The sequence below is a fragment of the Alligator sinensis genome, unplaced genomic scaffold (assembly GCF_000455745.1).
Source record: "Alligator sinensis unplaced genomic scaffold, ASM45574v1 scaffold88_1, whole genome shotgun sequence".
NCBI classification, from domain to species: domain Eukaryota; kingdom Metazoa; phylum Chordata; order Crocodylia; family Alligatoridae; genus Alligator; species Alligator sinensis.
The window spans coordinates 607,610-630,156 of record NW_005842347.1 but is presented as its reverse complement, the minus strand read 5'-3'; the positions used below and the strand labels follow the sequence as shown (position 1 = coordinate 630,156).

The window sequence follows — 22,547 nt, the reverse complement described above, 5'->3', positions numbered from 1 at the left end:
CTGCTAGCTGTAGCCAGGTTGCGTGGGGCTCTGCTGGGCATGGCCGGGCTTGGAGCAAGTGCCAGCCACGCTGGGAGGAAGCTGCAGCCACCCTAAATTTTGCTGCAGCCACCCTAAATTTTGCCGCAGCTCTGCTCCCAGTGCCGTTGCTGCGTACCCGCTCAGCGCAGCCCTGGCGCTTCCCGGCATGTGGGTGGAGGTGGGCATTGAGCCTGGGCTGTGGTGGGGGGGTGCGCAGTGGCAGCGCTGGGAGTGAAGCTGTGGCAAGATTTGGGGTTGCTGCAGCTTCCTCCCAGCGCCCGCTCTGACCCTGCCCCGCACAGTCTGGGTCCAGCCCGCAGCTGCAGCCCACCCCCTCTGCACAGATCCAGGGGCACGTGCCCTCTCCCTCTTCCGAAGGTGCAAGCAGCGGTGGGAGCCCCCCTCCCCTGGTAGCTGCCCCGGCTGGGCAACACCTGTTCCTGCTCCTGCCCTCTCCCTCAGTGCGGAGGGTGTTGATCTGCGCCCCTTCCTCCCCAGCCACTCCCACCACAAGACTTACCAGCTCAAGGCAGCTGTTGAAGCTTCGGCTCTGCTCTTAGCTGCCTGCATGTTGCGCTGCGGCTGTGCACAGAGTGGGCATTTATCAGCCAAATTATCAGCCCCATTGGGCCGATTTTCAAAATAGCAATTTTCTTTATATTGGTACCGATCCGATATCGAACCAATGTATCAGTGCACCTCTAGTGATGATAAGCTGTTACTTTGGAAAGCAGATCTGCTTTTGGGTTGCACATAAAATATAACAGAAAATTCCCTTTGTCATGAGGTGGTGGTGACAAAATTCAAGTTGCTTGTGGAGGCAAGTTGAGATTGTCTTGATTGGAGGAGCAGTGTGTAGTTATGGCCATTTTCTATATTTTCTCCTTGCCATTGAAAATGTATGAAGCTGACAGGGATAAGCCACAGAGTTGTGGAGCTGTAGATATGTCAGTATTCTGATACCAACACATACCTTAGCTTCCTTCTCAGTTAATCTGTTATGAACTGATTTTCATTTACTAACTGATATTGTTATTTGGATGCTGGACATTTTGGTTAAATTTTATCCATGTGAAACTATGGATGGAAAGAACTGTTTAAGGAGCTTTTTTCTATTTACATGCTCACCTAACTGCCCCTGCTGAGTTGGGTGTGAAATTTGAGGTTGATCTTCACTGGACTGGTTTCTGCTTGTGGTTAACTCTGTGGGTCATGTGGATGTGAGCAGCTTCTCTCTTATTTGATTTCAAATATTGTATTTTGTATTTTATTGTACAGGACTTAGTTGGCTTGAAAAGTGTCCTAGAAATGTATTAATGATATGTACAAACCCATTTTATAGTATATTTAATTTTATGTGCGTTTTATATTTTGCTATTTAGCAAAACGGGGTGAAATTGTTGCTTTAGGTTTTTGAAGGGTTTTACCTATCTAAAATATTTTACAAACATACTACAAGTGAATTTTTATGAAAGAATTAACTTCATCAGTCATCAGCCTTTGATCGTAAAGGCTAAAGGAATAACTCATTCCAACCATATCCTCTTGTCCTCACAAACCACAGGGAGAAAGATGGAATGTTTTGTTGAGATTACAAAAAAATAGAAGACGAAAAGATCAGTATTGAATCCAGTCCATTCTGATTTGTTCCAGGGTTTCATTATTTGTTAATTTTTAACTGGCAAATATTCATATTTTTAAACTTTAAGACCTTTGAATGTGGTGTCAAATTTCTATATAAAACAATTAGACAGATGATCACTGTTTCTAAACTTTAATATTTTGTATTACATTATCACCCTTGTACTTGATCCATTTATGAAACACGCAGCACTCCCATTTGTAGAGATTTATTCGTGTATCATTTTTCCCGAGATTTGCCAGAACACCATCATGTTCGTGTTCTGAAGGTTAATGCCCAAAGTCAAGCAGACAGAAGCCAAGTGCTGCAAGGTTTCCAAGATTAGGACTGATTCCCTTCACAGAAATAAATGATTCCTGCCATGTTCAGTGATTTTGTGCAGCACTACTCACGGCTGAGTGAGTGCATCAATACTGTAGTCCTTACATGCTGTACATACTGATGACACTCTGTGTTAACTTGATTGACTGAGCAGTATACTGGAGAGGATGCACCTGCAAGAGATGTGCAGACACATATATTTTTATTCTGGTTTTGAAACATTTATTTTACATTTTTTTTACTTGGAAGTCTTAGTTTCAAATTCCTTGGGTTATCATGTTGTGCTGCTAAGGTAGAGCAAACAGTTATATGCTTCTTTGTTGTCAAAACTGTATTGGAAAATGATCTGAGGTGCATCTTCTTTATCTTTATAACCAAAAGCCTGATTTTATGTTTTTAAAGGAAAATGACATAAAGGGGACTAGTGTGAAGTCTAGTCAAATCAATAATTATGTAAATTATAGTTATTTTAGGGGGTTCAGTTTAATGATAGGCAAATGTCTCATGTAATTCACTTACAAGCAGTATTTTTGTTACATTTTTATGTTCTGTTATCATTTTATAGGCTTTAAGACAACAGCAGAAAAGAAGAAATGGAGTCTCAATGATGGTAAACAAGACTGTTCCTCGTGTTGTTTTGACACCATTAAAGGTGTCTGATGAGCAGTCGGATTCACCTTCAGGTAAATAGCTAAAGGACTGTGTGCAAGATCAGTTCTAGTCACAAAGCCTTCCTCCAAGTGAGATCTGTAGCATACAAAATTTAGAATTGCTAAAAATAATGTTTCCACACAGTGGTTTTGTTTAACTTCTGTATTTCCTTATTAAATGTAGTGACTCAAATGGGCAAAGAGGGGGGGGGGTTCCCTTTATTTTAATAAAGAGCTGAAAGTACATAATAAAATGACAATTGATACTAGCAGCAGCTTTAAAGGAATGCAAAGTAACATTTTTGTTTGGCTGTAGAACTCTAATGGAGGGGACCACATGCTGGCATTCAATGCCATCAAAAAAACAGCTCTTCTGTGAGTGTGAATTTGTGTCTCAGTTCTCCATTGCAATACCAGGATCCTTTTATTAGCTTTTGTGTTCTGGCACCATTCTTATCACCACAGCGCAACCTTGACCTTTAGTTCTGGTTGTTAGTTGCTTCATTTTAAAAGGATTCTACAGAGATGTACATCTGTGTTTATCGCAGATTGATAATTGTATTTTCCAAGCTTACCTCTTTTGTAACAGTTGTTCTGCAATGGAATGATTTTTTTTCTTTCTTAGATTGCTTTACCATCCCATAACATAGAGCTTAATTATTTTTAAAGATATCTCCTGGGCATCATAGTAAACCATTATTTATATTAGATCATTGAGCATCTTTATTGAGTGCAGTATTCAGTAAACTTTAGTTTTCAACACTTAATTGATTTATTGAGCTTTTACTTCTATTTCCTCCAGTGCTGCAGAATTGCATTGTGACCAAAAAGTGCATTATGTTTAGTAACTAACAAAGTAGATGTCATTCTTGATTTTAAAAAAATGTTATTTTTGTTTTTTGTTTGGGGGGGAGAAGAAAATATTACTTTAATACTGTTTTTCTGTTTTTAAGGGTCTGAATCTAAAAATGGTGAAGCAGACAGTTCTGATAAAGAAATGAAACATGGACAAAAATCTCCAACTGGTAAACAAACAAGTCAGCACTTAAAGAGATTAAAAAAATCTGGTTTAGGTGAGTAGGACTCTGAGGTACCCTCTGTACCTTTTTGTTACTATAATATTTTAATTCTTTTTTTAAGTGTACCCTTCATATAGAAAAGTTCTTTGCTATAATTGTAAGAGATAGGCTCTTCCCCAGGAGCATGACTTCTTTGGTGGCTATTTCATCTTCTGAACCCTGCAGAGTTCCTTTCTTCTTGAAATGTTTTTCCCAGAATGCTTTTCTGAGGCACATGTCTATTTAAATATGACAAACCCAAGAAGCTTTAGGGCAATGTGACGAATATGCAGCTAGCTGCTGATTGCTCTATTATCCTTTTTTACTAGCTAGCAGGTATTCTTGCCTTCAGTTGTGCAATCCCTCTGTCTTCTCTATTCTTATTTTTAGAGAGGATGGTCCTGTTAGGACCAAACCTGTTTCTTCGGTTGTATTTCATCTTATATCAAGATGTGGTCCCTTCATTTTCATGTTAATTTTTTTACCCATCTATTTTTTAAAGCTGTACGTGTGGGGTCCTAAATAGCCTTTAGTAATCTAGACATTTTTATTTTCCATATTCTTTATCCAGGATAATAAATGATGATTTCTAATTAATATAAAATCTTATCTTAAGAGATCATAGAGCAACTTCTTCAATACCGCAGTTGATAGCCAGATATTCTTGCTCTAATGTTGACTATTTCTGTTCATTAGGGAACTGCCTTCTCTTTGTGTACATAATATAGTATTCTGCTTATTGATATTTTTGGTTCAGTTCTGTTCCTATACCAAATTTAGAAGCATCTGTATGCAGAAGATTTTTTTTTCAAAGTCTGGATTTTTTTAAACATTATAATCCATAACTTTCATTATTTCTGAAAATTATTGTTTGTATTCAGCAAGGAGCTAAATCCTTTTGACTTGCTTTTCCTGAGATATTCTAGTACAGCTGCCATCTTGCACAAGTTGGGAATAAACAGTATAATAGTAGGCTAATCATAGAAAAGGATGCAATTTTTTCCTTAGGTTAGGAAATTTGCGTTTACGTAATGATCTGGCTTGTCTTGCTTTAGTTTTTTAGGTAAGCTGTGCACAGTAAACCCAAGATACGATTATTTTATTTCTCTGTTTGCATCATTTCTCCAGGTTGCTTATGAAGTCTGTTACAAATCTTAGACTACTACTTTTAAGTGTACCAAATATTTTATCAGAGTCCTGCTAAATACCAGCATGGTATCCCATTTATGTATCTCCTTTTAAAACATAATCTTTCAGCTGATCATCTGTCAATCTTTGACGAGTATCTGGTATCCCATGTCGAACAAATAAATAAACTGGAAGAAATCCCAGCAGGTTACAGCTTCTATTGTATACAATCAGATGTTGCATCCAAGATGATCTTCCAGTGATTTTGCTTAGTAATAGAGTTACAATATATTTTCCAAATCCAGTTTTATAGTATTTTGTCATTTCTTGCCAGTGGGTAATTACCAAATTATCAAACATAGATATGACATTTAATTTTTCTGGAGTATATACAGAATCTAATTCTCCCTATCTATGCAATAGCTACTAAGATTCGATAACTTTTAAGGAAAGCATGTTTTCTTTTTTATTTTCTGCCAAAGGTATAATCCATTTGTATACATACTTGAACCTGTCATATGGGTTTATGGCTCTTGGGAACTATTGTGTGAATTAGTGCCATAGTATGTCTTGGATTACTAGCAAAATAATTAAATTGCTGTAAGAATAAGTACAATTCTCTATTCTGTGCCTGCTCAGTTCCAGAGAATGCTTGACTCTTTGAGTTCCCAGAGATTTTAGAAGTCCGGTATATTTCACCTGGGCTGCCTTCCGATATACCATTTGCCAGGAAACCTGAATGTAAATGAGGTTCATTAAACCCTTCTAATAAAAGGACACATTGTAGTTTTTCCTCTTGTAGTTTATTGGGTGAAGTAATTCATAATATAGAAATCTTCTGTTTTACATTTTTCCTCCATTCTGCAATCTAACCTAATCTTGCTTCTCTGGAGCAGAAGCAAAGCTCTTCTACTTTTATATTTAATTATTTTGGCCCAGTTATACCATGTTGTCAGTTTTATTGGTGTCAGTGTTAGATTTTCCTTTGTCAGTTCAGTAAGCTTGAATAAGCTTTTCCTATCTTCAAGGCATAGTCTGTAACTGAAGGTTCTATTTTTAATTGACTCCAGTTTCCAGAGCTCTAATAATGAAGGGGACTCTTGGTTAGCAATCATGTAATAGTCTGAAGCTGGCTGCTTGAGATCTACCTTTGTAAAACAACACAAGGATAGATAATCTAATTTTGGTGTTAAGCATCATCCTGAACAAAAGGAGAATGGCTTTTCAAAGTTTCATTGGAACTTTGTCAGCCCAGTAATCTGTATTTGATATGCTATGGTTTTAAAGCAGTTGTTCTTATAACCTCTTATAGCTTGAATTTGGTAGTAATGCAGGGAGATCAAGACAACGTACTTGCCCCAGGTTTTGGAATGGAGGACCAATTTTCTGATTGTTTCTTTGGGTTTTCACAGGATTAAGGCATCTCCTGATGTCACTTCATAATCTCTCATGCTAGAGAAGTTATTTCAGTAGCAACTCTGCAATGTTAAACTCAATCTTATTTTGAAGAGCAAAATAACCCTTCTTATGGTTTTATTTATATGAACAAGGGAAAACAATTCTCCTCTAATTTACACTTAAAAAATGAAGACAGATGCATCCCACGTTGGTTAAAGAAAAGAACACACACATGCATTTAAATCATATATATCATACTTACTCATGTTACACTTGGGAATTATATTCCTTCTGCATTTATAGTTGGTGGGTGGAACAGATGGTGAAGATATTTTAATGTGATGCACTCATTGAAATGAGCACTTCTTCCACACGATTGTCCTTTATAACAGGGCATTCATTGGTTTTAATGATGGTTTTGCTGTACTGAAATACAGTGCGTTGGAAGTAAAAGTTGCATAAGGTTGCAGTATGCTGAAGGCTGACTAACCCCTAATCTCATTCTGTCATTATTATGTGCTAAAAAGTAGCAAAAAATAGCAAGAAAATCTGAGAGGCTGTGGTTTTTCTTTTCATTCAAAAGGAGAAACTTGCATATTTTCAAATTGTCTGCAAAATTTTCATTGTCTCTTTTCAAGAGAGAATTTTAGCTTTCTAATACATGGTAAGCTGTAAGGCTTTTATGAAATCTATAAGAATTCTGCATTTTTATTGATATTGCCATTAAAGCTGTCTGACATTTGGGCAAAGAGAGATTAATGCATTTGTCTATTAAATAGGGATATTCACTCTCCTTACTTGGAGATTCTCACATCAAAGGCCCTGTAAAAATGCTTAGTGTCCTTATTGTTAATAAAAGTGGAAAAATGCAGAAATTCTCATGGAGGCTCCCTAGGAACTTTGTATGACTCACCTTGGCACTTAAGTGTGATTTTGATAAAGTTCATGTTTTGTGGAATTTTTGAAATATTAAAAAAGAAAACCATGATAATGGGAATGTTTCTATAGTTTCTCTCTCATACTTGTGCTTCTATCAGGATTGAAATCTCTTCTTTTAATCTCACCTGGAATTTATAGTTTCTTTTGGAGGTGCTGGAACTGAATAGTTCTTTTCCTGAGTCTGCTTGTTGTCATTTAACCAATTGTTAGCAGACCAGTGCATGATTGCGGTATGTTCTTTACATCTTTTAGATTTTATGAACATTCAAAAATACAAAGTTCTCTGCAGTAAGTTAATGTCACAATAACTTAGACATCACAGTAGTTACAAATGTTAATAAACCGCACCTTTTGAGAGAGAATAATAATTAATAGAAGAGAGGTAGCATATGGATAAGTCTAATGAATGTTACGTGGACAACGATTGGCTGCAGGTGCAGAAGCACAGATAAAATCTTAATGCTGTGTAATGATTCATCCACTTGTTTTAACAAATGTTCATTCTTATGTTTAATTTTGCTTGGCAATAGATGCTTTATAAATAGGTTGATGAAATGACAGAAGCATTTGCTTGTTCAGCTGAATCTTAATTCTGTTGAACAAGAAGTAGGATCATATTTTTAGGGTGTGGACTGGAATGTGGAGGCCCTGGAAGATGAGGAAATAAACATGGGATGTATAGAAGGAAGCTCCTAGATTCCAAGAAAAGTTCTTTCACAAAGTCCTACTTAATTGAACTCTATATTCTCCTTTTACAAAGTCCTACTTAATTGGAGAGCCCTATATTATATAATATGCATATTATGAAAAGCATGTTTGAAAGAAGACTAGCTCCTTCCCCCTTTGCATCTGTGGTAAAGTTAAATTTGTTTTTTTGTTTACTCTAGGTCATTTGAAATGGACCAAAGCTGAGGATATAGACATAGAAACACCAGGATCTATTCTCGTGAACACTAACCTGAGGGCTTTAATAAACAAACACACCTTTGCTTCCTTACCTCAGCATTTTCAACAATACCTCCTGCTTTTGCTTCCAGAAGTAGACAGGCAGGTAAGTAGGAACATAAAATGTTTGCTTCCTTACTAATGAGCCTTTTGTTTTTGAAAGCTGACTTCTTTTCTCCCCAAATCTCTGAAGAATGAAACTTGCAAAATACATATTTTTTCCCAATTAAAACTAGGAGATGTATACTAGTAGTAATGTTTACCTGCAGCTGCATCAGCTGCTGCCTCCCTTCTGCCTCCAACCCCCACTCCCAGGGCCCTGAACCCAGGCCTTTTCCTTTCAGTTTGTTTTAAATGCAGCTGGTTATGCAGTCTTCTAAACCTGCTGAATCTCTCTACCAGCTCCCCAGCAGCATTCCCTCTAAGCTGTGTGGTGTGTGCAGCCATGCAGGAGTCCTCATGCCGTGCTGCCAGGGGTACGCCTGCGCAGCCACGCACACCACACAGCTTAAAGGGAACATTGCCCCCCTGTGCTTTTTGCCATTAAGGCCATGCACAGCTCTGCCTAAGATCTCATTTCCCCCTCTGCCTCTGTATTTGGCAACAAAGATTATGTAAATGTCCTACTTTCTTTCGTTTTCCCACTATGTCCATGCCTTCTTCCATACTCCACATCTCAGTTCCACTGTACTAGGCACCTGTCTTTTTGCCTTCACCTTTGAAGCTGTTCATAACAACTTACTTCTTGCACAAGGCCTGCAAACACTCATGTTAGTTATATACCCATTTTTCTGGATATAACTATACCGGAAGTGGGAGGAAAAATGAAAACATTTTAAAGTTATGTGTGGTTTCTCATTGTGTTGTGCTCTTTGCAGCCGTTGTTTAGATTGTAAGCTGCTTGGGACAGGCAGGGAATGTCTGTTTTAATTGGTAAGCAAAGCACAATACTACTTAGGCACTAAGCACCTATATTCAAGCACTTCCCTGATATTAAGTACATGAAGAGTCTTGTTGACTTCAGTGGGACTATATGCTTAAGCATTTTGCTGAGTCAGGGCTGCAGGTGGTGCTCAGGTGGTTAATGTGCTACATGTCTTCACTTGATACCCAGAGGATGCAAGTCTCTCACTGCCCAAGCTGCAGAGCTTGTCTTTATCTCTGCCTGTTGAATTTCATGGTTTTAGCTCTTTAGGTCATTGCTTCCTTATTTAGTGTTCATTTGGATGGTGGCCGCTGTAAAAGAGCAGATGCTTTCTAGGGTTGAGAGTCACAACAGAATAAACACGGATGTAGATTAACCTCAAGAGTTTAACAATGTAGATACTGTATTTTAAGGAATGTTGTTATTCTCAAGTTCCCTAAGTGCTTTTAGAATTGGTATTAGCAACTTTAACCGAGTGTTTTCTGTGACAGAAAACTGACTTAAATTTTAAACTTAATGACAAAATTACTTAAATTTTAAACTTAGCGCACAAATACAATTTTATTGATAGTTTTCATGTTTCTAGTCCCCTCCGCTTAATGTATCAACAGAAGTAAGATTGCCTGTTAGATGAGATACTATTTTCTATCCAGTTCCACTGTAATTGGTGAAACTCCTGGCCTTGTTTTCAAGTCTCTTAATGTGAAGATAACATAAGCCGTGTGTAGATGAAATGGGGGCCCTAAATTGAAGCAGGGTCGCTGCTTTTCTTGGGCGGAGCCACCTTCCCAGGTTGCTGCCAGGATGCCTGCAGGGCTTCCTGCAGAGCCATGGAGCCTGGTGCTTCGCTCCACGGCTGTAGGGGCAGCAAACTAAAACTCCTCCTCAGAGTTTTAGTTTGCTGCATCCCCAAGTCATTTAAGGCGCATTACGCCACTGAATTTCCTACAGCAGCTGAAATTAATGCGCAATATGTCACCAAGGCGTGCAAACACTGACACCATTAAAGAAGTGCAAAATCATTTAGCCCGCTTTAAAGTGTTGTGCACACACGCCCCTCATTTAGTCTATACACGGCCAGAGAGCATAATGGATCAGCTTTCACTAAAGAACGTTACCCATTATCAATGCTAGGGAAATTTTATCTTTTGAGAGTGGCATGGCTGTTAGCCTGAGAGACGGGAAGAATATGTTTTTAATTTGGTCTTAAATTACTAAGATATGTTTCAAAAACCTTCTCTTCTAACTCGGGGCTGCCCAGCTTCCAGTTAGCTGGGGGCTGCATGCTGTGTGGGCCACAGATAGAGGTCTGCTTGTTGTGTGGGTGGCCCTCCCCCACCATGTGGGTAGCCTAATGTGCCTCCTCCCTCTCCTTCTGGCTGCACAGACAGTACCCCCAGCCCTCAAACTACACACAACGCAAGCAGCCCGGCTCCCCTTTGCTACACATGCAGCACCCCTCTTTTGGCCCATGCCCCCACCTAACTTCTGCCTTTTTTGCACATAGTGTGAGCAGCCTGGCTCTTTCCCCTGCCACAGTTGCAGCTTTGGCACCTTGGCTCTCTCACTGGGTTGCCCTGTCCCCAGGAGTGGAGGCAGGAAGTAGAAGCTGGAGGAAGGTGGGGAAGCCTGAAGAACCCAGATGCTGCAGCTGGAGCAACACTCAGGGGGGAAGGCAGTGGTGGATATACTGGAAACCACCAGGTTGCATGCCAACCCTTTGGGGGCCACCAGTTGGACAGCCCTACTCTAAATCTTGTGTCAGTAAATCACGGTGAAGTACACACACATGCATTTAATCTGCCTGGGATCCTACTACAGAGCTCAACTCTTTCAATCTCCATGAAAAGTAGTTATTGAAAAAATATCCATTGCTCTCATGCCATTGTAGGGCTTTTTTTTTTATCTATACATGTTATTCTAATGTTATTCCTGCTCTTCTTTGGGTCCCTCCAGTTGTGCAGGTAAAGGTGCAGTGGGATCTGATGTGTGATCCACACAGAAGTGCTTGCTGCCATGCCACATATGCATGGCAGGTGGCACAATTGTGGGATTGTGCTTTGGATCCCATTGTGCCTTACTGTTGATGCAGGCAGAGCCTGGGATCATGGTTAGCTCCTCTGGCAAGGAGCATACCCTCGTGACTGGGAGCACACTCAGCTGACCGGACTCCCAGTCATAGGGGCATACCTGGCCACATGTTCAATTAATGGCATGATAGGACCCAGCCACAAAGTTAGTTAATACACATTTTTTGTGGAATAACTTAGTGGCTTATTCTTCCTTTTATCATGCCATTAAGTGATTGAATTTGTGCCTGGGTCACAAGTTAAAGATGTGATTTACTTGTTTTTTATGTATCTGTAAAAAGCCCAGGTAGTCTTTTCCACATACATTTGGAAGGCAGAAGTGGGAACATGCCTAAGGAATTGTGAAAGTAGACGGGAGAGTGGGCAGCTGTTTCAGGATACTTGGCTGGTGGAGGGTGGAAATTTTGAAGGCCCAGAATTTTGTTCTGTCCCTGATCCTCACTTTAAAAGGGTTGTAATAGCAAATGGAGGTATATACTGGTAGGGCATCTTTTTAGATGTCCTCTGTCATAAGTGGATGGAAGTAATTGAACTCTTGACACATCTTTCTCTGAAGGTAGAGTTCAGGGCACCTGTACATTTGCCACAGACCTAGTGAGGTACAGGGGGAGCTCCAGCCAAAGTTTCTTTCAGGATTCTAATTTCCTGGTTCTCTTGTTTGAGCAGGTGGGACTTTTCTGCTCTCATAGCAGAGGCAAGAAGATGTGTGGGGAAATTTGTTGGGTTTTTTGCCACATTCCTTGCCCATTGATAGTATTCCTACCTCTCTAATCCCAGAGATGTCCAGACTCCACAGAAATATATCCACAACTTTTTGCCTCATAATTTCTATTTGTATTACACTTACTAGAAATATTTTCCCTGTGCCCACACTGTTGTGCAGTCAGCAGTTGACTGCTGCCATCCTCCCCAAATTTGTTTTCATTTCTGTAGAGCTATAAGGATATAACGTGAAATGCTATAAAAATGTAATGATGTTATTTTTAATATACAATGATCGGTGAAATGTACTGTCGACAAAGTGCAGCCTCATTTAGGCTTTATTACTGCTCCAGATAGAACAAATATATGATGAATGGTCAATTGTCATTTCTGTCATAAACACCATTTTTCTAGACCATATAAGTCCGCCTTCTTAAATTACATTGGGCTGAAACCTGTCATATGTGTTTGTTCAAATGCAAGCATTTTTAGCAGTCATTATGTAAGTGAAGAAAGTCCTTTTTTTTTTGTAAGCAAAAAATATTAACTCTGTTTAACTCAGCTTGTGCTGACCTGTCTGAAAAGTGTAGGACCAAATTGTGAACTTTAGAGCAAAGTTTTATAATGGGGAGGGGGTTGCAGTTTGGTGTAGGGGGGTTACAACCACCCAATTTTTCCGTATTGCTGAATAGCTACAGATATGAAAGAGGTTGAGAAAAACTACATTAGCATTGCGTGTGGCAGAATTTTGCCTTAGTAAACGCTAGGATTGTTTTTGTAATTTTAAAGCATTTATTTATAATATCCAAGGTATTTGTTAGAGAATTATGTATTCTGTAAACACCATCTGCTGTTCACAATTTCTGTTTAGGCTGCTTTGAGTTGCATGCTGTTTAATTTGTATTTCAGTAGTGAAGATTCCTGTGCAGAATTCTTTGTACTTATAACACCATTAATGGAAATTTGGACTAGAGTTGGTAAAGCAAATTTGGTGATATGGAAAATGTTGTTTTCAAAATTTGATATCATTGTACTAACCCCCTTCCCCCCACCCCCCAAAAAATTATGAAATCCCTTGTAACAGGGATTGGAATCATGGATCCAGGAAAGTTAACAAGGTGGGATGTTGCTGGACCATAGAAAACTGATAGCCTGGGTTGCTTAGGAATCTCCACTCCTAGCAGAAGCCTGCCTGGAAGCTCCAGTACTATCTGGGGAAGTTTGAAGGGTATAAGAGTCTGTTAGCTTAGGCTCCCAATTAGCCCATTAGGCAGGCTGCCAAGGAGCTGAGTGGACAAGCCAGCAGGAAACCAGGCATGTGGTTTTTGAAATGTTGCTGAAACTAAACTGCCTTTAGGAAATATTTTGATAATCACAAATTCTAGTAAAAAAAAAAAAAGTTTCACTAGACTTGTTCTGACCAACTCAACTAAGGATATTTCTGTTCTTCTTCAGCACCGGAGTTAGGATCAAGAAACACATATTTTTAGTGTAAGTTTGCATAGTTGTGTCAGTCTATTCCACAATGGTTGCCAAACTTGTAAGTATCTCCCAGCCAGTGTTCATGTTGGAAACACCAAGTCCCTCTCCATATAGAATTATCAGATTTCATCAGAAACTTTTTGAGGTAAACATTTATTAAAAATGCAGTTGGTCCAATAAAAGATATCACTTACAACAATTCTTGCCTCCATTAAACATACACTGTATGTGTTCACACACACACACACGCACGTGCGCGCGCACACACACACATACGTGTACATCAGATTTATATTAAGTATAGCTTAAAGGGTTGTCAGGTGGCAGCATCTTTTCTACACCAGTGCTTCCTCTGTTGCTGTTATTGATAGAGCTGAATGCAAGGCAACAAATGCGAAAAAGAATTCCTAGTGTAGACAAGACCTTAGAAGGGAAATACAGCCTTCTAATGAGGCACTTTATTATGTAAGTGCCACCAGCTTTGATAGATTAAGGTTCAGGAAAAACTCTATCTTTCCCTCATTATAACAGAGTGTGCTCTTTAGAAGTGCTGCTTTGTGGAAATGTAACTCTTAACAACATCGTTTCTCTTGGCATAGTACTTGGTTCCTTAAGCCTCCATCTGAACTTGGCCCAGTACATTCATCTAGGTCAGTTGGATTTCATCCTATATAGATGGCTGCAAGGACTTTGAAGCCTCATTGGACCTGTATGTCAGTTTACATTAACAGTCTTAATTTACCAAATTTATCCAAATCCAAGACAACCCTAAATTTAAGTTGATCCCCCAATAATTAGATTCTAAACATGGATAATTTATAAATGTGTTACAGTTTTCCATGCCTGGAATCTAATTATTATTGGAGGCAGTCAGGAAACAGATCAAGCAGCTTGACCCCTGCCCTGTGGCCCCAAACTTCACTTCCTGCTGCCTGTCCTTCCATCACTTGCTGTCCTTGCTGCCTACCTCCCTGTTCCTGCCCCCAAACCCTACCCAGCTGCCACTTATTCTTGTTCTGGCTCTGGGCATCCTGGAGCATGCAGCAAGTGTGCTCCAGCCCGGTAGCAGGGGAGGCAGGGGTATGGTAGCTCTCACCCCAGCTCTGGGGCCTGGGCAGAGCGCCACGACAACCTGCCCCTCCTGCCACTTCTTACTCGATTCCAAGACAAGGGGAATTTTTCCCTGTGTTGTATGGGGGAAAAAACCTCATCTTGGAATTGCGTAAATAATGCATCAATGGGATATCTGTTTTGGAGCATTTAAAAGAGCAATAGCAGATGCCTTAGCAAAAAAGTCTTTTCTTAGCCACACTTGTTTTGATGCAATAGTGTAAGAAGTCTCTTGGTTGGAGTACAGATCAGTCTTCCAGTATGGAGAATTTTACATTTAAATACCATTAAAATTACTTAAATAACATAATTCACAATAGTATGGGAATATTTAAAGTGTGTAAGAATTAATTCTTGACATTAAGCACTTCACAATGACTTCTAAATCAAAATAATATTACAAGATGTTACCAAGTTCTCTTGGTTTATTGTTCAGTGACACCACAACTGATACATATCTTTTGGTGGTTCTGTACAGAGGCATAGCGAGCTCCTTCAGTGCCCTAAGAGAGGGAGGAGATTACATAGGTTAGGAAGTGTGGTGGGGGGGAGGGAAGGAAGCGGCACCTCCCATGGCAAAGACTCCAGGGGGAGCACCATTCATTCCACTCACCATACTCACGCCTCCACCCTGACGCATTAGTAGGTGCAGGGTTGTGCCCGCCATGGCAAAGACTCCCTAGGTGGGTGCCACTTAGCTGCCCTCCCTGAGCTGGCACCCAAGGCTAGTGCCCTGCCCATCCCTGCCCCTAATTGCATTACTGCTTTTGTGCCAGGACTGTTGCTTTAATGCATAGTTAATACATGTCCTGCTATGGTAAGGTTAACTCTGTCTTGTGAATGTTTAGTTTCCTTTCCTTGTCATTGACTCATTCCATTGGACTAATGCTGACACTGTGTTGAGACCAAGACTCCATATTAAAATTCCCTTGGAAAAGTGTAGAGGGTTTGAAATGAAATAAGTTTCATCTCTCTCGTTTTTTTTAATTCAAAACTAATTTAGGGAACAGTCTCCTACAAAACTCTTTTTTGAAATACTCTTTCTCTTGAGCTATGCAAAAGTAAATGAACATCTATAAAAATAACTTCCTTTTTTAAATGTCGTCTTTGTAATGTGTTATTTATGTTCAAGTTGCACATATGTTTAGGTTGATCTATCTGAATATTGCAGTAAAGAGAGGGCAGTGCATAGTACATACCAGCTGTGCTGAAAACGTATCTCATATTTTGTCATCTTTGTAAATACTATTGTAATGTATAACTGTTATATTAGGAGAGAGCAAGTTTACTTTTCACGCTTTATTCCTTTCAGCAGCACAACACAGCACATCATTTTGATTGCTTTTTTGCTGCATTTATACTTCAGGCAAATGCTTTGACATTCTCCACAGTACCTTACCAACCTTTTTGTGTTAAGACATCTAGTTACTCAGAAGTCATTCTTTATTTTGTACTGTTTGTTTCATGATTCAGTTTATATTTGTCTCCATGGAATTACCGTGTAATAGCAGTAACTATTACTTTTTACCTTATCTTACCTTACATACATTTTTTGTATTTGTTTGTTTTTACCTGGTTGTGCTAATGCTAATTTTTTTGATTATCCTTCTCAGTTCTGTATTGTTGGGTAGGTACAGAGCTTTTTGATATTTATTATAATTGTTCATGTAAATGTTTTGTTTACCCAACCGAGAATTATACTGAATTAATTTTAAGGTTGTTACAGCAACATACACAAGCTCAGAGGAAAAATTTACAGTACAGCATGAAATGGACCATATGTCTTCTATACCTAGCCATTAAAGTCATTAAAATGAGACCCTATTGTATTTGGTAACTGAAAGGAACATCATCCTTGATTGATTTTTGTTTTTTTCTTTTTCCTTTTGGTTTTATTGGTTAAAAAACAATGCTCAAGTCAGGCACTTTTCTGTACACTTGTATTGTGCACTGTTGTGTATCTCACAGTATAAATTGCTTATATAGGTGGAAAAATGTTGTATTGTATATGTGTATTTATTATAATAAACAGCCTGTGAAGAAGTATACACTAACATATTTAAAAGCGCCAAAGTCTTTTTTTCAAATGTATCTGCACCCTGACACTAGTGTAATGTAGCCCCCTTAATTGTGTTACCAGTGTACACCAAGGAGCTCTTCCAAGAGAGGAAGCTTGTGGATGCTTTCCCATTCCTGTCCTTAGCCAGTTCTATTAAATGCATTTCAAGGAGTAATGTGTACAGAATGGGAATGTCCTGCTTCCCTGCGGTGCACCCTCATGCATTTCTTTGCAGTCTAGACATGTCCTTAGGGTCTTCATGGCCATATTCAAGAAGAAGACTTAGATGCTTAAAGTGTAATTTAAGAGGAATTTAGCATTTAAGTTCAAGCAAACAGTCCACAAAATCCCTCCCTAACTGTGTAGGTGGCTAAAAGTTTGGAGGTACCTACTTTTTCACTAGCAAAAGGTACTTAGGCACTTAAGGATTTGCAGTTGTGCAAGGCCATATGTGATGACATCTTGACTGAGCTAAGTGTCTTGTCATCTATCTGTTGCCTAAGAGCTGCTTGGGATGCACCAACCACACACATCTAGTAGAGAAAGTGAACAGGATTCAATGACAAATGACAAAAATGATAACAGGATTTGGGTAAGCTGTCCAAGGAAAGATTGAGAGAAGTAAGAAGGTTGAGCTTAGAAAAGATAACAGTTTTCAAATATTTCAAAGGCTGCCCCTAAAGAAATGGGTGAACAATGGTTCTCATGGGCTGCATAAGCAGTGGGTTTAAATTGCAGCAAAGCAGATTTAGATTAAATGTTCAGCTTGAACAGGAAGGCTAGAGAACCTAGCCTACAGCTTGGTTTTATGTCATCCTCTTGGGAGGTGGGTTTGAATCCTTCAGGGCTAAGGAGGGTCTGGATTCCCTGTCTCCCATTTTCTAGGCACATGCCCCTGTCTGCAGCATTTTCTGTCACTTGGCTTAAGTGTCAGCTGCTCAAGCTGTTAGGTGTCATGAATCTCATTTGTAGATGACCAGTTCTAGTCATTCAGTCTGTGATAATTTAGATGTCTAAATAAAGTTTATGACTTCTACTACCAGAGTTGGGAACCTAACAGGCCATTCGAGCATCACCACGGTTTAGTCCCTTTTTCAGTTGCAGCCTGAAGTGCCAAAGCCACTTCTGAAAATGGGACTCAGGTTCCTGTGTAACCTTGCACATGTGAAAATTTTGCTCTTACTCTTTTAATAGACTACTCCTCCAAGGACAACCGGGCACCCCCTTGTGGCTGGGCAGTGCCTAGCTACCTATTCTGATTCCCTAGTCTCTTTCTCTCTCTTTCTCCTGATATATATTTCACCTCTCTTCAGGGCCATGAGTGCCCTAAGAGCCCACCGCCTGCTGCTGCTGCCACCACTGATGGCAGGGGCTGTGCACCATGGGTGGTGGGGGTTCCCCCCCCCCCCCGATATTCTCCCACCCTGCCACCTTCCCTCACACACATGCACTACCCACCTGAGGTCTGCGCTCCTGCCAGCCACCTGGGCACGGGCTCTATGCTCCCACCAGCTCCAGCCCCATGCTCCCTGCCCAGCTGCAGCTCCCCCCCCCCGCAGCTGCTTCCCTACTTGCTGCCTGGAATGAGTGGTGCAGCAGGGAGATGAGAAGGAGCTGCTGGATGCTGGGGAAATTGAGCAGGTCCCCCAGCAGCTGCAGCAGTCTTACTTGGGAGCTGTGTGCTGGCTGGGCCAGCCCTGCTGCATATCAGGGTGGGAGCAAAGTTATGTACAATTAGTTGGTGGGCCCTTGTGGGCTGGATGGAATTGCTTGGTGGGCCAGATTCAGCCTGCAGGCTTTATTTTGCCCACCCCTGGTATAGTTGCTCACATCTGGCTGAGGTATTGCTATGGTGGCAGGTACTGGCATACCTGGAAGCTGTATGAATGGTGCTTCTGAAATAGTATGACTGGTGAGAACGTTTTGCCTTGCAGCAAATAAAAATGATTCAGTTGTCTTGCTGTAACCATATAATAGTAAAATGTTAAGAGCAGCAGTATTAGCCCTCGGTGGAATTGCACTGGGGCTAGGTTGACAGTGAAGTTTTAGAATTCCCTAAAATTATCTGTGGGGACCCTGACAAAGGATTATCGGCAGAATGGTTTTCACAGATGGTGGAGAGGGAGGAGGGTACCCTCCATGTTCTCCTCTTTTAACTTGCCAAACAAACCCTCATTCTCTCTTTCCCAGTTACCTTTTCTCCTTTCACATGGTGTCCTGCAAAAGGGGGGTTAAGAGACAAGTATTAACTATTTCATCTGCTTTTTGTTCTATACTTTCCTTTTGTGAAGCTACTTCTATTTGTCTTTGGATTGTTTGAACTGAGATTTTCTGTGTCACTCTTGTACTTACCAGGGATATATTGCTCAGCCGAAACATAGGAAGGCAGTATTATTTAATGAGTAAGGGACTAAGAGGAAGGACTCCAGAGTTTTAGTCCCAATTCTGCCACTCACCCATGACTTTGGACATGCCCCATTGCAGCAGGGTTGTAAGGATATTTTTGTCAACCCTAAAATCACCAAATGCAATACAGAATAGTGCTGCTATTTATTTTCTTGTTTTTGGATGAGGTATAGCTAGGTTTTTTTCCTCGCAGAATTAAGAGTTTTATATCTATTTTGAATTCTCATAAAGATTTTTAAATTTGTTACTAAATGTGTGTGTAAGCTCTTCTCATTAAAGCATTTTTATTTTTGTAAAAGACTCCATTTTCTTTTGTAAGTTAAATTACACAGTGTCAATGGCAATTGCTGACTAGTTTCAAATGTATATCCCTAATACTCTACTAGTCTCCTGTTTTCTAGGGGAAAATGTATATGGGTTTTATTATTATCAGTGGATAAATCTAAAGGCATCTGTGGGTCTTTACCCCATTTTTGCCTTCAGCCTTCCTTGGCAACTTTACAATTTTCTACTTTTGCAAATTCTTAGAACTTTTGTATAAATGTTGATTCATACTTATGCTGATCACATATCAATACCTCATTTTTCTTTGTCTTTTCTATCCCCCTATCATATGATCTTAATAAATTCTGCCTCTCTGACATTTACATTGTCTGAAGCATTTGGTGGCTCCACTTGCATGACAGGTACTATATGCAAATACATTTCAGTTCTTCTAAAATGGATCCAGTTAAAATATGCTATTTGCTGCACGTTATTTTTTCCCATTTTTTAAATTCATTTTCACTTGGTTTAAAAATCTGCTGCTTTATCTCTTCATTTGGCCAGATTTATTAGTGTTTAAATTCTTCATTTATTTTCTTGCATTTCAGCTCAACCAGATTGAATCCTGTTGTCATTTTGACACCACTGTGTATTGGAATGAATATAGCTATCCCACTTGTCTTCTTGATTTAGGCAAGGTCTAAATTAACCAAGTCACATTTCATTTTGAAAACATATGTTTGCATTTCTGCAGTCTAACTTGGCATATTTCCTGCATTAATTGGAGGGGAGGGAGAGCTTCTTTGCTTTGTACTTTGCTCCAGTATCCCATTTGGAACAAATATTTATTTATCAGCAGCCTTTCTTTAGTTTGCTTTCTGTACCTCCCCTTCAAATTTAGATTTTAGTTAAAATAATGTTTACCATTATTTGCAGAATCTGGCTTTCCTTTTATATTCAGCTGTAGCCAATTTGTACTATGTTGATGATCCTCTGAGATTAGTTTCTGTTCTGCCAGTGAGGTAATAGTCATATTTGGGACTAAATAATCTCTGTGGATGTAGGATGACACCTTTATAAGAGGCATTATTACTGAATAAAGAAATGTACTCGTTATATTGCATCAAAATGGTTGAGAGGTGTAATTTAAATTCATTTTGATACTTTCTTGCCAGATAGATGAAATATAACGTTGAGTGTGTTTTGTGTGTGAAAAAATACTGCATTTTGAGGGCAATAATTAGTTATACATTTACTTGCATAAAGCATGATTACTGTCAGCTACCCTCATTTTGAGGCTATAGCTGTTTGGCATGTTTGAATATGTGTATATATTTTTTATATTTTGTTTTCATATTGACTTCTACATTGTCCAAGAAATATCCTGTTATATATAATATATATAATATCCTGAGGGACCAGAGCGGGTGGGTGAGGCCAGCTGGCCTCGTCCACCCGCTCTGGTGCACAGGGCCGGACATGCAGGATGTGGGAGGGCACACGGGGCTGGAGGCAGATCTAGTTTCACTGCTGAGGGTCTGGAGCAGGAGGGCAAGGCCAGCCACATGATCCAGCCCCTCAGTCCCCACTGTCACCCCCCTGCCCCTCGGGCTTCTCAGGAGGCAGAGGGGAATGTCAGGGACGGTGCTAGCATGTCAGCAGGGACTGAGCCCCCCCCCCTCCCCCCCTTCTCCTTGGAGACAGCAGTGTGGGGTGCTGGCCGTGTAGCGCATGCCTTGCTGCCGCATCCAAGGGATGGCTATGCCCCCACTCCCAGACAGGGGTGAGCCCAGTTGATTTGAAGCAGAAGCCCCTTTGTAACAGTTTTATCCAAATGGTATTCACTGGGGGCAGGGCTACTTGAATTAAAATGATAGCCTCTCCACTGACACTGCCACCTCCTCAATGCTCCAGTCCAGTGGCTCCCTCCACCCCTTTCTCATCCACTTGAAATAAATCAATTAGCCTTTGCAATTAATTAATGGTGGGGCCAGCTGAGGAAAAGCGCCAGCCCTCCAGGGGTGGGGGAAGGGTCCATGGGGCCAGAGGCAGAGCAGCGGCAGCGCAGGGTGTTGGGTGGCGCTGCTCCATCACTGCTCAGCCCCCTTCCCCGTCATTCTTGATGGGCAATTGGCTAGTAAAAAATAAATATGTGTATGTGCATGCATATTTGCATAACCCCACATACTTTTATTTCTGAGTTACATATTAACCTCTCAATATTTCTCATCTTCTGTCAGTGAAACACCAGTTGCTGGCCTTTTGTCTTAGTTTTTGGCAAATTTGACAAGTTTATGAAATGTTCTTTAGTTTCCAGCTGACATTATTTCCTGCATATTCCCACCATCTGTGTCCTTGAGAACCTGAAATGTGTTTTGTACTGTAGTTCATATTTTTTAATTCTGTTATTATTTATTCCTCCTCCATCACTCTTCTTTGTAGGTATTTAGCTCTCTTTACTCTTCTCCTGTTTTCATATGAAGGTTCTTCCTTTTAAAAAAAATATCAGTCTGTTGATGAAGGGAAAACTAGTGGAGATAGTGAAGTGTCACACTATAGTGATATATGTAATGAGTTGGGTTTAGATAAACCCTGACTCATCACATCAAATCACGTCGGAACTTGACTAACCAACAGCATTGTGACCGGCATGCAAATGACCACTGAAATCTATTTGAACCATTTTTATGGATATGTATGATATGCTGATAAATTAAGGTTAGAAGTTCTGTGGTAAAATGGGTTCATGACTTTCATTTTTTTCCTTCTCTCTCTCCCTCCCTCTCTCTCTCTCTCTCTCTCCTGTTTGATTTTCCTCTGTGGAATGTTTGACAGCCTGTGGTATACCATGAGGTTGGCATTGGTGATACCATTGTTCCATAAGAAGGCACTGGATATGCCATAATAGAGTGCATAGGCAGGGCGAGAGTACCAGATTCCCCACCAATCACTTAGGGTAGAAAAGCTCAGGGAAGAAAATACGTTTTTACAAGTATTGTAAATTACATGAGGCAAGTTAATGCATCTCACTGTAGGGACTGTATTTATATGCCATAGTAATTAGGTTATCAAACTTATTTAGATTTCCGCATGTATGTGTTTGTTTGTTTTTGCTTTCCATGTATTCTGTCATCTTGATCAATATACCATGGGAAAAATCCTCAAAGCTATTATGCTAGGTGTGGATTTGACTACATCCGTTCCATCTAAGAAACAAATGAGAAGCAACCCATACTTGTGCCCTCTTCTCAAAGGGCTTGATTCCTAAATCTGTTTAGCGTTTAAGAAACTGTGGATGTCTTTACAAAATGTTTAGAAGCAGCTTTGAAACAAAACAAGGGTACTCGAAATGTTTCTAGGTTCAAAGCTGGGCTTGCTTGCAGCTAAACAGAAACTAAGGAGAATGA

The 22,547-nt window shown here is 40.0% G+C and overlaps 1 protein-coding gene across 1 annotated transcript in view; it reads left to right on the top strand.

Moving 5' to 3' along the window:
- The window catches only part of ASXL3 (ASXL transcriptional regulator 3), a 157,037-nt gene that overhangs the window by 85,198 nt on the left and 49,292 nt on the right, over positions 1-22,547 (top strand). The window contains 3 exon segments of the mRNA XM_014522402.2: positions 2,550-2,667; positions 3,588-3,707; positions 8,045-8,208. Coding sequence (XP_014377888.2) covers positions 2,550-2,667; positions 3,588-3,707; positions 8,045-8,208 — 402 coding nt within the window.